Source organism: Gekko japonicus, unplaced genomic scaffold (genome assembly GCF_001447785.1).
Source record: "Gekko japonicus isolate JY-2015 unplaced genomic scaffold, Gekko_japonicus_V1.1 scaffold61, whole genome shotgun sequence".
Lineage (NCBI taxonomy): Eukaryota > Metazoa > Chordata > Lepidosauria > Squamata > Gekkonidae > Gekko > Gekko japonicus.
The window spans coordinates 704,201-718,349 of record NW_015164183.1 but is presented as its reverse complement, the minus strand read 5'-3'; the positions used below and the strand labels follow the sequence as shown (position 1 = coordinate 718,349).

At 37.6% G+C, this 14,149-nt stretch overlaps 1 protein-coding gene across 1 annotated transcript in view; it reads left to right on the top strand.

Moving 5' to 3' along the window:
- The first annotated feature begins 99 nt into the window (after positions 1–99).
- Positions 100–14,149, top strand: part of NOVA1 (neuro-oncological ventral antigen 1) — a 252,898-nt gene continuing 238,848 nt past the window's right edge. Inside the window, exons 1-2 of the mRNA XM_015408106.1 lie at positions 100–375; positions 2,224–2,367. Coding sequence (XP_015263592.1) covers positions 240–375; positions 2,224–2,367 — 280 coding nt within the window. The 5' untranslated portion in view covers positions 100–239. The remainder of the gene's footprint in view (positions 376–2,223; positions 2,368–14,149) is intronic.

Sequence of the window (14,149 nt, the reverse complement as noted above, 5' to 3'; positions counted from 1 at the left end):
TCTTCTTTTTTTCCCCCCCCCCCCCCACTTTCACCGGTGCCAGATAAATAAGTCGCTCGCGCTCCCCCCCCCCCACAAAAAGCAGCATCCTTTGGGGTTTTCATTTCCCAGATTATTTTGAAAGAGAGAAGGGGGTGGAAAAAGCGGGACGAGCCCCCTTTCCTCCTCCCCCTCCCTGCTCCCCCCACCCCTGAAGGGAGAAGCCAGTTATCTTTCCAGCAGCAGCGGCGGCAGCAAACATGATGGCGGCAGCTCCCATCCAGCAGAACGGGACCCACACCGGGGTGCCCATAGACTTGGACCCGCCGGACTCCCGGAAAAGACCACTTGAAGCTCCCCCCGAAGCCGGCAGCACCAAGAGGACCAACACGGGCGGTGGGTTTTCCCTCCTCCTCTTCCTCCTCCTCCTCCCCCCCATCCCACACCCACCTTCCCCTCGCCTACCTGCCCGTTTCTCTTCCTCTCCTCACCTCGCTTCACCTCACCCGCATTGCCTTTCCCCAAACATTCTTTATTTCTCTAATGTTATCATTCATCAAAATGGCGTCGCTTTGCAAGCATCTAGCAGCACAGTTTTATTTTAATTTTCAGATTTTCGTCTTGGCTGGGGGCTGCTCAGTCTTGACTCTCCTCCGGCGCTGCGAAGCCCAGAGCTGCTCTTTCGCCATCCCCTGTGCTCACATTTCACAATTGGAGAAACTAAATGGATAAATGGCGGCCGGGGAAAAAAAAAGGCACTTTCCACCAGCCCCCTTTGCTTATGATTGTTTTCTTTTGTGAGTTGCCAGGTAGACTTTACAAAATCTTGGCCATTTCCTGGCACCGCTTTCCGTTTCAGTGGAAAATGTTGCACAGATTTGTTCTTCCTGGGGTTGGGTCACGGTGATGGGATGTGTGCGCGCGCGTGTGTGTGTCAGAGAGAGGTTTGCGGAGGGAGGGCGGGAGTTGCCTGTCTTAGTGCGGTGACTTGTTAGTTAACATCCTGCTCTTCCTGGATGAGATGAGTTATAACGGGACCAGCATCTCCTCTATTCATTTGCACTGGAGTCTTCATAACAATGCACCGAGGCAGAGGTGAATTTATTCATCCAGCATTAACAAACAGCAGAACTAGATAGCTGATGTATTTAACTGTTTGTATAATGTGTTGGGGGGCACACCTGTGCTAGCTGGGACATTGACTCTCAGCGAAAGTGATATGGCTCTGAACCTGTTCCTTTATAAATGCGAACTTCTCTAAAGATGCTATTTTAATCTAAACTGTGATGTCCAAAATGGGGGTTGTTGTTTTTTTGTTTTAAATAAAGAGGGCTTAAAATGTTTCTGGGTTTTTTTTTGTCTTTACATAAAGACCTTTCAAAGCTGGTTCCTCAAAAGCTCCACATCATTGATGGTAGTAGACCTGTTCTGGTGAAGGGAGTACAACTGTTAGATTGTTAAGAAATTTTTATTCATTCATTCATTCATTCATAGCATTTGCCTTCCCAGTTCTAGCTCTATATTTTTCTCACCTCTAGCATTGGGCAACTTAACACTAGCTGTCACCTTTTAAGTGTATACATGACTTCAGCTTCCTTTCATCTGAGAAAAAAAATTCTTCTTAATGTCCTTTAGTTTATGAGCTTAACAGATCAGTGGTATCTAAGAAGTGTTAAAGAAATACATCAGGTTTATTTAAGCAAATGGCTGTATCTGTGTTGCATTGAAGGTTTTCCCCTGGTAGTAACTAAAATCCCTCTGAACAAGATCTCACCTCTTTGGGATAATTTGTGGGGAGAATGAGTATTCTTATGAGGAATACAGACCAGTGGCTATTTTCTGATTGAGAAAAATAGCTTTTTGCAACTAACAGTTCTTTCTTTTTTGTAAATAATGTTTGCTCAATTTTAGGGAAAGTCGAAATTGTTGGCCAAATTCTCGTGAAAGCTATATTCCTCTTTGAAGGCATCAGTTCATCGTATTGTATCATAATAACTAGTGCTGGAATTAGAACAATTTCACACACAAAATTAAACTTGAACTGGGTCATCTCTTCCCACAGCGCCACAAAATTAAAGGCAGTTTATTAGATTCATCATTTCAGAGCAGATATGAAGGTGCTGGTGCAACTAGTTACGCATGTTTGTATACTACTGCTTACACAATTCAAAGCATATTTTTGGAGGCTTGATGAAGAATGACATTTTAGGTAGTAATTAATCTTCTATATTTCAATTTTTTCAGAGGACGGCCAATATTTTCTAAAGGTCCTCATACCTAGTTATGCGGCTGGATCTATAATTGGGAAGGGAGGACAGACAATTGTTCAGTTGCAGAAAGAGACTGGGGCTACCATCAAGCTCTCTAAATCCAAAGATTTTTACCCAGGTAGGTGCAAGATTTAGAAGATTTGTTAAATCCCTAGGGTAATATATCCATATCTCTGTATAATTAAACAGCATACCTTTATAAATGAACAGTATTGGCTTTCCATTTCATTCAGTTGCATTATTAAATAGTAAAATAAACATTAAAACGTAATGTGGGTGGGTGGAATATACTGGTCTTGATATTTTTTAAAAAAATTAATAGGAAGCGATCTCTTAATTATGATGGGGGGGGAAATCAGTAGGATAATGCCATTATGCCTGTATTTTCTGAGCATTTTGTTCATATTGCAAGCAATATTTTAAGAAACCAATCTTGACAGCTGGCATTAAGAAGTATTTTTTGAAGTTTTAAAAGTCATTGTTATGACAATTAAGCTAATTAAGTAAAACCACAGTGTGTTCTTTATAGAACAGGCCATTTACCTTAAATCCATTATGTTCTTTCTTTCTGCTTCATTGCTTTGTTCGCTTGCCTTACTGTGGAATAAAGAGACCAAGTGCCTCTCATCAGATGTTTCCCTGATTCTATGTGTATATCGCAATTGTCATAGGAAAAATCTATTGTAAAACAATACTTGTAGTTTCGCTTGGAAATAAGAATGAATTCTGTATTTGTATACAAGCAACAAAATATTTTAAATTATATACCTTTAGAAGGGTATGTAATTCAGGTATGGTCTTTATGGTGATTTTTAGTATACAGAAGTAGCATTCTGAATAAGGTTTTTGTGTATTTGTACAGGTACTGATTGTCTACTCTAAATTAAAGTGTGTCATTTATGCAGAAAGCAGGAATGAACCATTATTGATAAAAATGTGATGGTACTTTGATTTTGTAAGTCTGAATGACAGTTGTAGCTCTGCACTGAGATGGCCTACTCCCTTGTCCCCCCAGTAGTAAAAGCAAACTGCTTTACATTTGTTGACTGTATTTAGACAGATGACTGAATTTTGTGAGGGGGAGGGAGAACGATAAAGAGTGTGGCATGATCATGATCAGAGCAAGAGTATTTGGAAAGTCACTTTTCACCACTCTGTCTTAGATTCAGAAGTGGGTCCAATTCAGTTTCCTATCGTCTTGTGATGTTTCTGCTAAAGAGGTAGACAGTGTCCACATTACAAGTAATGGAGGTGAGATTACATGTAAAGTGCACTAGTTTTGTAAATGGTGTCTTTTTCTTGAAACAGTGCTTAAAGCATTTATGAGACAACTTACATTTTTAAAGGTGTAAATAACATGGCGACTGGTGTATATATAGGGTAGCTGCCATAACCCATAGTTTTATGAGAATTTACAAAACCATGATTGTAAAAATGATGATGGAATTACAACTCCAATAGCAAACGGAATTTACAGGCAGTAGCGGAACAGGGGGCCCTATTTGAATGTGTGAAGATTATGGGGGGGGGGAGTGGTTGAATATGATGGATAATGCAAATATGAAATTATGGTGTTTTGTTATTTAGTGATAGGATGAAGCAAGGCTATAGGTTTTTATCTTTTCTGACAGAAATTGGCACTAAGTTCTTTGACTTTTCAGTCTTACAAATACATTTTTCAAGTTTTCTCTGACTCTGAATTTAAAAATTAGACAATATGCAACATTGTGTTCAGTGATGTAAATAGGTTCCTCTGAAGGAAATGCCAGTGTGAAAGAGAAGTTGTACAGTTTGACTGTAACAGGTGTAAACTAATCCTCAGTTTAGATACTGAGACCCATTTTGTACATCAAGCTACACTACTGATCATTTCTTAGCAAGCAAATGATGTGGACATACATTTTACCAGACTGCTACCTGTTAAGACATGGACAGATGTGAGATAGTCACTCTTTATTGGTGCTAGTTAGTGTTTCTGTTTGTGTTTGTTCATGAGCGTGAGGAATTTTTGGAGCTCTTAGCATTCTTCTAACTGATGGCACTTGGATTTCTTCCAGTACATATTCCCCCTGAAGTCTTAATCTGAACAATGCTAATTTTAGATTAGTTTCAAATTTGTATAGACACTGATATTTTGTAAATGTAAAATTTCCAACTGATTGTAAGATTGTAAGAATTAACTCTGGGGCTCTAAACTCGGCACATTTGTATATTTATTTTATAGTCAGTAGTAGCTAATTAAACATTTTATTGGCAGTTTATGCAGAATAAAGTGGAAAGTATCATGTTTATACAGATCTTTCTAAACTACAGAAAAATGTAACTCTGATATAGAAAGAACATAAATTATTAGTAATATAAATAATATTATTTACATCTGTAGAGAAAACAGTGTTGTTTTTCATTAGGTGGTGTTGACAAATTTAGCACACATTTTCAGATTAATTTACTTGTGTTCATGCTATCAAAGTGCATTTAACCTATAGTTTAAAGAAAATTGACTGTTAAGAAGGAACATTATCTATCCGGACATGTATTGTTTTTTAAAGCGTAATCATTAGCTATTTATGCAGCTGATATTCTTTTGTAATTCTTTGTAAATAAGAATGTTGATGTAGTTGTGGAACTTTGATGTTGAATGTGCAGTAACACTCTTGGTGGAATAGGGTAACTGCAGGTGATGGACTGATTACATGTTCTTGTTTCCTGTAAAGTACATTGATACTTCGCCCCTGCATACGGTCTGTGCTTGTGATTTCTACCGAATGTTGTTTTGAAAACTGCCATCTATGTGTATTTCTGGACAATGTTTCACTTTAATAAAACATGAATTAATGGGTATTTTATGTAGCACATCTTCTTTGAGTAAATACCACTGACTTTTTGGGGGGGAGGTATTTCTAAAGATAAGAAAGCTAGTGAGAGAGGAAGCAGAGCTCAACTCTTTTACTTTCTGAAGTGATATTGGAACTTGTTTGATTTTAATTCCTGATACACTTGTATGCAGAAGTGTAATTATATTGAATAACAATTTTATATGAAAAATTATATACATAGACATGCTTTTTAGTGCATGTGGTCTTTTTTGTTTTCTTTCTACTTAAATTCATATTCTCAAAATGGTTGAAAGCAGAACCTTTAAGAGGGGTTTTGCAATGCAGGAAAACTCAGCCTCATGTAAATTATGAGACTGTCATATACAATTTGTCCCCTTCTTACAATTGAGTAATTTACTGTGTCTCTTTCCTAATTTATTTGTTATAATCTTCCTACTATATCCATTCTTACATTAGGGTTTTATTTGTATTGTTTACACTATAAATACTTAAGTGTGAATATGTGCCAGTTGGCAGCTTTAGATGCCAGAGGATGTGTTGGAGTGAGGATGTCATTTATGTGAAAGGGAGAGGACATCTCTGAACCTATGTTTTAGTTTTGCATGGTATGAGAACCTTCTCATAGGTTGTGTTGCTCTATATAGTATTGCTGATATTTTAACTTATGAGATTTGAAACAAATTTTTAAAATAGTTTTGCCATATAGATTTTTAAAAAATCTATATAGATTTTTAAAAATTGTGGACCTCCTGTTACATTTGCAACCAAAGTTTAGTTCATAGCTTTCTACTTTTAAATGCCCAAGTATTGAATACCAGCTGTTAGAAGGCATTCTTCTCAATTGCACAGCTGTCATAGTTCTTGTTACTTTTTGTTTTCATTTTTAAAATTTTGATCTATTTTAAAGTTCAAATGGAAGTTATAAAAATCTGATTTCGGCAAGGTAGGTAGTTTTGATTAGTTTTGTGGTTAGGTAGTTAGGTAGTTTTGTGGTTAAGTAGTTTTGATTTTGATCTGTGGGTGTAGTGTATAGTGTTCTTTTAATTTGGGAGATGGCTGCAGTGTTTCCATTAAACACATTCTTTGCCTTTTAGAACTTTTAATGTTTATGTGTTTTGTCCCTTGTTGATTTGATGATTTATTTCACAGCTGTTGAAGAAAACGTGAAAAAGAGGAAATTGTGTTCAAAACTGAATTGCTTATCTTAAACTGAGTGTTATAAAATAATAATACTCTTAAATCTATACTTGTTGCGCAGGAGGCTACAATTGAAGGAACTATAGCAGCCTGATTCTTTGCTGACATACTCAGAAGTAAATTGAGAAACACTCCCAGATAAGTACATAGGATTGTGGTCTTAAACTATAGGAAGTGGTGGGGTAAAATAGTCACAGTTCAATTACCTGCTGCAAGGCAGTATATTCAGTCAATTTAGACAGGATTTCCATAAGTAGTGTACTATGTTGGATGAGGAAGTTGCTGCAAGTGAGCCAAGTCACATTCTATTATTCCAGAATAACTATCATCCAACGTGAAGAAAATTTCTTTTTGATGCCAGATATAGTGATTATTCTTTCCTTGAGTATGAGACCCTTCTGCCAAATCTAAGGGAAGCTTAATTAGGTGTGATTCTGTGTAACAAACGTATGGATTTGCTTCATTTGACCTGTGTTTGAGACTAAAGTGTCAATGAGTATAGCCAGAAAATGTCTACAAGCTGAATACCAACTGTGCAATTGTTTGGCAATATAAATAGTTGTCCTGTATCTTTTGAAGACTTTACTGTTCAAATTTATTTGACAATGACAGTAAATGAAAGAAGAATGTACTTCACAGCTGGGATTTATACATTACCTGTCATTTACATAAAATGGTTTATGAATAGTTGTTGTTCTTTATGTTGTTGCATGGTTAACATCTAAATTTCTCTATTGCAAGATATGTCTGCATGGGAAGAATGAGTCATATTAAGAAAGAATCCTTATAAGTTAGGCAAAAATAATCTATGGTCGGCTTTCAGTTTCAGCATTTAAAACTGCCTCATAACTTTCCAATGGTGGGATGAAAGTAATTGTACAATAAAGCAACCAGTATTTACAAGATGAAAACATTGCAAACAATTTTTTAAAAATGAAACTTTGGGAAAATGAGTGTTGTTCCTGAAACCTAATTACACCAGTGGCATTTCTCTTTATTAATAGTAGAATTATAGATACCTTAGTAATATGGGTGTGGTTTCTGAGTGTGTAACAAATGGAGTCCTTCAAGACAGTCTTTATACAACTTACCTCCTCATTTTTTTTAAATTAAACTCTGGCTTTAAGAGAGTGACAGAAATAAGTGAACCTTATTTTGAAAAAGAATGTCATCTTTTGATGATTAATTTTCCAGCCAAATAGGTCTTAACAAAGAATTTGTTAAAACTAGTCTTTAATGTAATTATGCTAGGAAATAAACAAATGTTTGTAGTGATGGATTGCTTCTGTATTGTCAGACAGCAGATTTTGAAAGCAGACATTGTGAAGGTTGGGGTTAAAAGGAGGGCTTTCCTCCCTGATTGCCATCTCATTTCCATCTTTGGACATAGTTCTGCTTTAACTTAAAACAACATCTGTAGAGGTCTAACTGACAAACATCTCTCTGGGACTCATCATTGCAGTTTGCAGCAGGTGCAGTTGGCGTAGCAACCCTTCTTTAGAAGAGGTTAGTTTGTTTTTAATGTTTATCAGTAGTCCAGAGGGAATGAATGACTGGTAGAGACTGTGAAGGTTGTCAGTTGTCCAGTGCTGGAATGCTGCAGGTAATTGGGCTGGACTGGTGGGAACTGTGGCAGTGTGCTTCTCACGTTGCACTGCAGCTGCTGTTGATCTTAATTAATCTGACCCTTAGAGGCTGCAGTGTCATAGCATAAAATGCACCACATACTACAAATGGATAAGCTATTTTTTCCTACTGCTCTTGCTGAATATTTTAAAAACAGATTTAAACTACTTGATATTGTATGCAAATGAGTAGATACGTTGTAAAACCAAGTTGGGTAGAAGCATGAGGAAATACTTATAGAACATTTCTGCAAGATGTTTTTACAGCCTGTATGATGTCATCACCCTCTCAGGCTTTATTTTTAATGTATTGAACGAAGTTCAGATAATTTTTAGGGCCTGCTTCAGTCAAAATGTTTTCCACAAGCCATTAATTCTGAATATCAAATACCTACCTGTACACAAGAGAATATTGTGTGTTTACGGAAATATTTGTTTCGGTTCTAAATAGAAGCATAACATATTTTAAGTCTATTTTTGTATGTTGTAATTACGGAGTTATCTTGGTTAATTTTACTACAAATTTCTGCATGCTTGTTTAAAGCTAGCTTTTGTTCATTACTCTAATTGATGGTGACTTTTGCCTCTGTTTTGAAAAATTAAATTTGTTCCATATATTGGTCATATATCAAAGTTAAGAATGTTTAACATTCTTCCTTTATGGAGGATATCTAAGCAGTTTTTTTTACTTACACATTGAGATAATTGTTAGAAATGATTGCCTATATTGTGCTGTGCTGTGCTTAGAAATATAAATATGTGAATGGTGCTGGGCTTAGAAATGTGCACACTTTGAATTGTAGGGTAATAATAATCAATTTAATTCTTTTGATCTCCTAAGTTTCAATATATATTGAAGGCAAATATATATATATTTAAAATGAGTAGACTTACCTGGGTCATTTGGTATTTGTTTAACATTTCAGAGTTATTTAGTTCATTGGAAATCTAAGCTTCTTCACATGATTGTATGATATAATCATGCATGAAAAACAAAGCACAGTCCCATGCAGTGTTCCCTCTAAGCTGCGTTAGTGTGAACTAGCTCACAGTTTTTTAGCCTCTGGCTCACACATTTTTGTCTAAGCTCAGGAAGGATGGCTCCAGAGCAAACGTAATTTATGCAGTAGCCAAATCACTCGTTCACAACTTTAATGCCAGTAGCTCACAAAGTAGAATTTTTGCTCACAAGACTCCACAGCTTAGAGGGAGCATTGGTCCAATGGACTTCGTTTAAGACTACTGTTTAAAATTTACAATGGTATAATTTTCAGTTATGGGCATGCGTTCCTCCTTACTAGTCGCCCTGAGGCTCCGGGGAGGGCGGGATACAAATCTAAAGAATAAATAAATAAATAAACTTTTCTGTATGGGCATATAAAAACATATTCTCCAGTCAAGCCTACGTTGTCATAATAGGCAGAGTTCTTTGAAAAATAATTTTGATTATTTTAGAAAATGGCTTTAAAAGATGGAATCACTTTAGCTCTGTAAAAGAATCTTTAGCCATGGATTTGTTCAGATTTGTCATCTTGTATTGCCAGTCAGTAACTTGGAAAAAACGCTGATCTGTCACCTTGGTTAGTTTGAGTTCTGTTTGAAGCCTACAGTATCTATGCTAACATTTAGATTAGGAGCTATCTATTGGGTTTAATGTTAAAACATAATAATTTGCCTTGGAAGCACAAAAGCTTTATGCCGTACCCCCAGCCCTCCACATTTCCCGGTTAAGGGAAAATGCTTACAAAGATGTTAGACAGAAATCCACAATCCTGTAGAGGAGAACCAGATCTAGAACTTTTATTAATAAAGGAGGGAAGCACGGGTTCAACAAGATTTTGGATCCCATAGCTCTCCCTAAGGTTACAATGGGAGACATAAGATTTTATACCCCTTATGACACTTAGAAATAAATCATAATTATTGGTTCCATCAAACTTTGTCATATATCAGTCACAGTGTTCTGATTGGGCCCAGGCCTATGGGCTGGATTTTATCAAGCAAAAATGTACCTCCTTCGTTTAAACAATGGGCCTTCTTCTTCCCAGGCTATGAAATTCTAAAAGTATCTAATGTAGCAGATATGGGTACATAGTGGTGTGTGTTCTTCATCAAACGTAGGCTAAATGACATCAGGAATATGCACAGTTGTAGTTGGCCAGAACAAGCAAAATCATAAGCAGTATGATTGCCCGTCAGCATTTAGTATTTTACCCAGAATGCATTTAAGCAATGAACCAAAGTGAATATCTGAATATATGTTCATGATTGATTTCGGTCACTGTGATTAGAATAATCAATGTCACTTAAGATATGCACCATGGAAGTGTTAAGTGCACCGTCTAAGTTAAACCTGTTAGTCAGTGGCAGAGTACAAAGTGTTTCATAAGCTGTGCGTACAACAAAGATGATCTGACTCCAATGGCAACAAGAGAAAGAAATTTTACTTACAAAAATAGAAACATGTCTTACATGACATTCATGTAGGTATATTTAACTTATTGTGAGCAGACAAACTTCAAAAAGGTTAACTTGTTACAGTTCCAAGCCCACATAAGAGAGAGAGAAGTAGTTGAGGTCCTGTATAAGATGAAACAGAAGGCAAACAACTTCTAACCGGTGAGAGGGTGGGACCAACTGCCAAGTGTACCCAAGTGAGAGAATTCTCTTAACCCTTTCCCTCCCAGATCCTCTTGCATGCAGAGTTACAAAAGCATAATCTGTTTCTAATGTTGCATTTGTTTATTTAATTTAATTTTTCAACTGCCCTCCTCCAGCAAGCCGGGCTCAGAATGGTGTGCAACGTGGTCATAAAACACTTAAAAACAGGTTAAAAGCCAGTAACAGAGAAATGTAGCAAAAGAAGCCAGTAATGCCGCTATCTCATGGGGGGGGGGGAGTGCCATGATGGAACCTCAAGAGTTCTTAAGTTTCAACTTCTCATAGTTCTTCAGATCTGTCTCTTGATAGAGGCTTGGTTGGGATGTTGGCCACCATCTTTTCTGATGAACAGTACTCCATCTGTATTATGCCCTTCTCAGTTAGGTTACACACTGAAACTTCACACCAATGTGCTTAGTGTGTGCAGCCATTTTTTTCTGATTGAGAAATCTTAATGCAGCTCTGGTTGTCTTCTTTAAGTTGAATTGGCTTTTGCTCATCCGCTCCAAAGTCCTTTAGTAACAGTTATAGCCACAACAGTTCTCTGCATAGTTCAGCAGATGCTATATATTCAGACTCTGTGGCAGACAAACTTACTGTAGTTTGCTTTCTACTGTCCCAGGAGATTGGTCCACTTCCATACAGAAACAAGTACCCACTTGTGGATTTATAGTCTACCAAACTGTGGTCAATGTATGTGAGAATAAAAGTACAATGCCCATCTTTGTGTTTAGTGTATAGAAATTAATCCATTCTTGCTTGAAGCCTTGTGCTATGAGCACTGTGTGCAATTTTTTGTTCCAGGCACGTGCTGCCTGTTTTAGTCCATACAGTCCCTTTTGTGGACTAAATTTGGTTGTTTGGGCCCAATGAAACCTGGCTGCTTCATGTACAGATCTTTACGTCTAGATGTTTGGCCTATATCTTCTTGGATGCTGCTATGCTTAGAAGTATTCTGATTGTACTATGGTAAAACCTTTGCACTGGTAGTGAAACAAAGTCCTGACCATAGTTTTGTGAGAAGCCTTTAGCAACTAATCTTGTTTTGTAGCATTCCACGTTTCCATTTGTATTTTGTTTACCTTAAATACACACTTCCATCCAATAAGATTCTTTCCTGGTGGTAGCTTTGTCAAAGTCCATGTTTTATTTTTGTGTTGAACATAAATCTCCTCTTTTGCTGTCTTCTTCCACCTACTGGCCTCAGTTGCTGGCATCTGTTCTCCTTCCTTCCAGATGCATGGTCGGTTGTTACCATCTGAACCTTCTGAGGTAGAATAAGCATGAGGCTGTTATGCCTTTGTTTGATCATGATGAACATCGGAGGTGTGGTTCTAGATTTTCATGTGGTGTCACAGAGCTGTCCAGTCTACATGTCTTCTCATTCTTACTTGCTTCTTCTTCCCATATTGTACTGCTCTGAATCTCTAAAATGATTGCTTTGGAATCTGCATTCCCAGGTTGTGTGTCTTTCTCTGATGTTTCATCAGTATGCACTGGTTCAAGGTCCATGGGCCTGTACTGGTCATCTGCCTTTTCTGAGTCACATGATGCAGTTCCTTTTCTACTGGTTCCACTTTCATGAAAGTGAATCACATGCCTGACATAGACTTCACCTTTTTCTGGGTACAGCACTCTATACCCCTTACTTCCAGAGTCATACCCCACAAAAACTTTTTAACTGGTTCTGGGATCTAGTTTTTGTCTTTTCTCCCTGGTTCAAATGCCTTGCTGCCAAATGTTAGAATAAGGTTTATAGTGCAGTCTTATGAAGAAGATCAGAAGCTCACCCTACAGGGGCACAGCTGAAGGACTGGTAGTTAGCATAGTTAGATTAGGGATCTCCTACATTTTCAAAGTATGTCCTTCATGTCTCCTGATTGACTCTTCTGGAGACTTCCTGCTCCTTGCAGAGCTTCTTTTGTTGTTGTTCCTCCAGTTTGGTGTAGTGGTTAAGTGTGAAGACTCTAATCTGGGTCCCCACTCCTCCACTTGCAGCTGCTGGATGACCCTGGGCAAGCCATAGTTCTGTCAGAGCTGTTTTCTCAAGGACAGTTCTGTCAGAGCTCTCTCAGCCCCACCTACTTCACAGGGTGTCTGTTGTGGGGAGGGGAAGGGAAAGAAGTTTGTAAGCCGCTCTGAGACTCCAAGTGAAGGGCAGGGTATAAATCCAATCTCCTCCTCCTCCTCATTCAGAAGTTAGGTTAGACAGTTAAGGTTCTCACTCCTCTGTGTTCTGTAACAGTTTGTTCTCTAATAAACCCACTTATTTTCCTCTAAATAGTGCTCCACTTCCTTTGCACATTTAAACTTTGCCAACACCCAATACTCTAATGTGTCACATGTCTGGCATCTTGCCATGCCATATTTGGTAAGGTATACATGTGCTCTCCAGTCTGTTCTGGAGATAGTTTGCAGTCTAGATTGATTTGCACCACCATTTATTGGGTAGGCCTGTATCCATGAGCCTGCATTTGCTCATCTCCAGTAAAGATCTCAGTTTCCTTTCAGCGGTGCCATTCTGCTCAGGTGTGAAGGTCATTGACTTCCTGTGCAGGATGCTTTCCTCTGCCAAGAAGGTTTGTGTGTGATGTGTGATATAAATTCACCACCATTAACTGTAGCATTTTAGGCTTTCCTCCAAATTTGTTAGTCACCATAGTGACATATCTCTTGAGGAATTTGTGAACTTCACTCTTTTGCTTCTAGGAGTATATGAAATCTTTTAAGCCAGCCTCTATAGTTCTCAGCAGTAAGTTTTGGGATCTCCAGTTATCTGCTTGATTGAGCCATCCTTATCACAGCAACGTGGAGAAGAACAATGGAGAATTTTTAAAGATCAAAAAGACAAGGGGATCTGCTAATCAAAGACTTTAAGTCTTTTTTAAACATTAAGCTTAATCTAAGTTTTTGATAGACTCTGGACCCTTACATGTTGGGCTTAATGTAAAAAAAAAACACCAGTTTGCCTTGGAAGCACAGAAGCTTTACACAGTATCCCCAATCCTCCACGTTTCCTGGTTAAGAGAAACTACTGTTCAAACAAATTACAAAGGTGATCTGACTCCAGTGGTAATGAGAAAAATAAATTTTACTTACAAAAATAGAAGCATGTCTTACATGACATATTCATGTAGGTACATTTAACTCATTATGAACAGATTAACTTCAAAAAGGGACCAACTGCTAAGTGTACCTGAGTGAGAGGATTCTTTTAACCCTTTTCCTCCTAGATCCTCTTGCACACACTATTGCTGGTTCTTGATCTTTTTCTATGGCTTCAATTTGGATCTTACAGTTCATATGCTGTACACCTACATATGAACACACTCCTCCAAAAACTTTCTTAAAATATCCAGGAAAAAAAAAAGATTAAATTAACTTTCTAACATAATTTTATAGAACATGTTCATTATTGAGATTAAAAAATCTAGAAAATGACAAGCTTGCTGGAGGGTAGAAGGGTAGCATTCAACTCTCTTTTAAACTGACAGAGGTCTGGCATTTCCAGTTTATTTTTTGTCTTAATGGCAACGTTATGATCCTCTCTAAGTGATGGGTTCTTAATGGTGCTCCATAA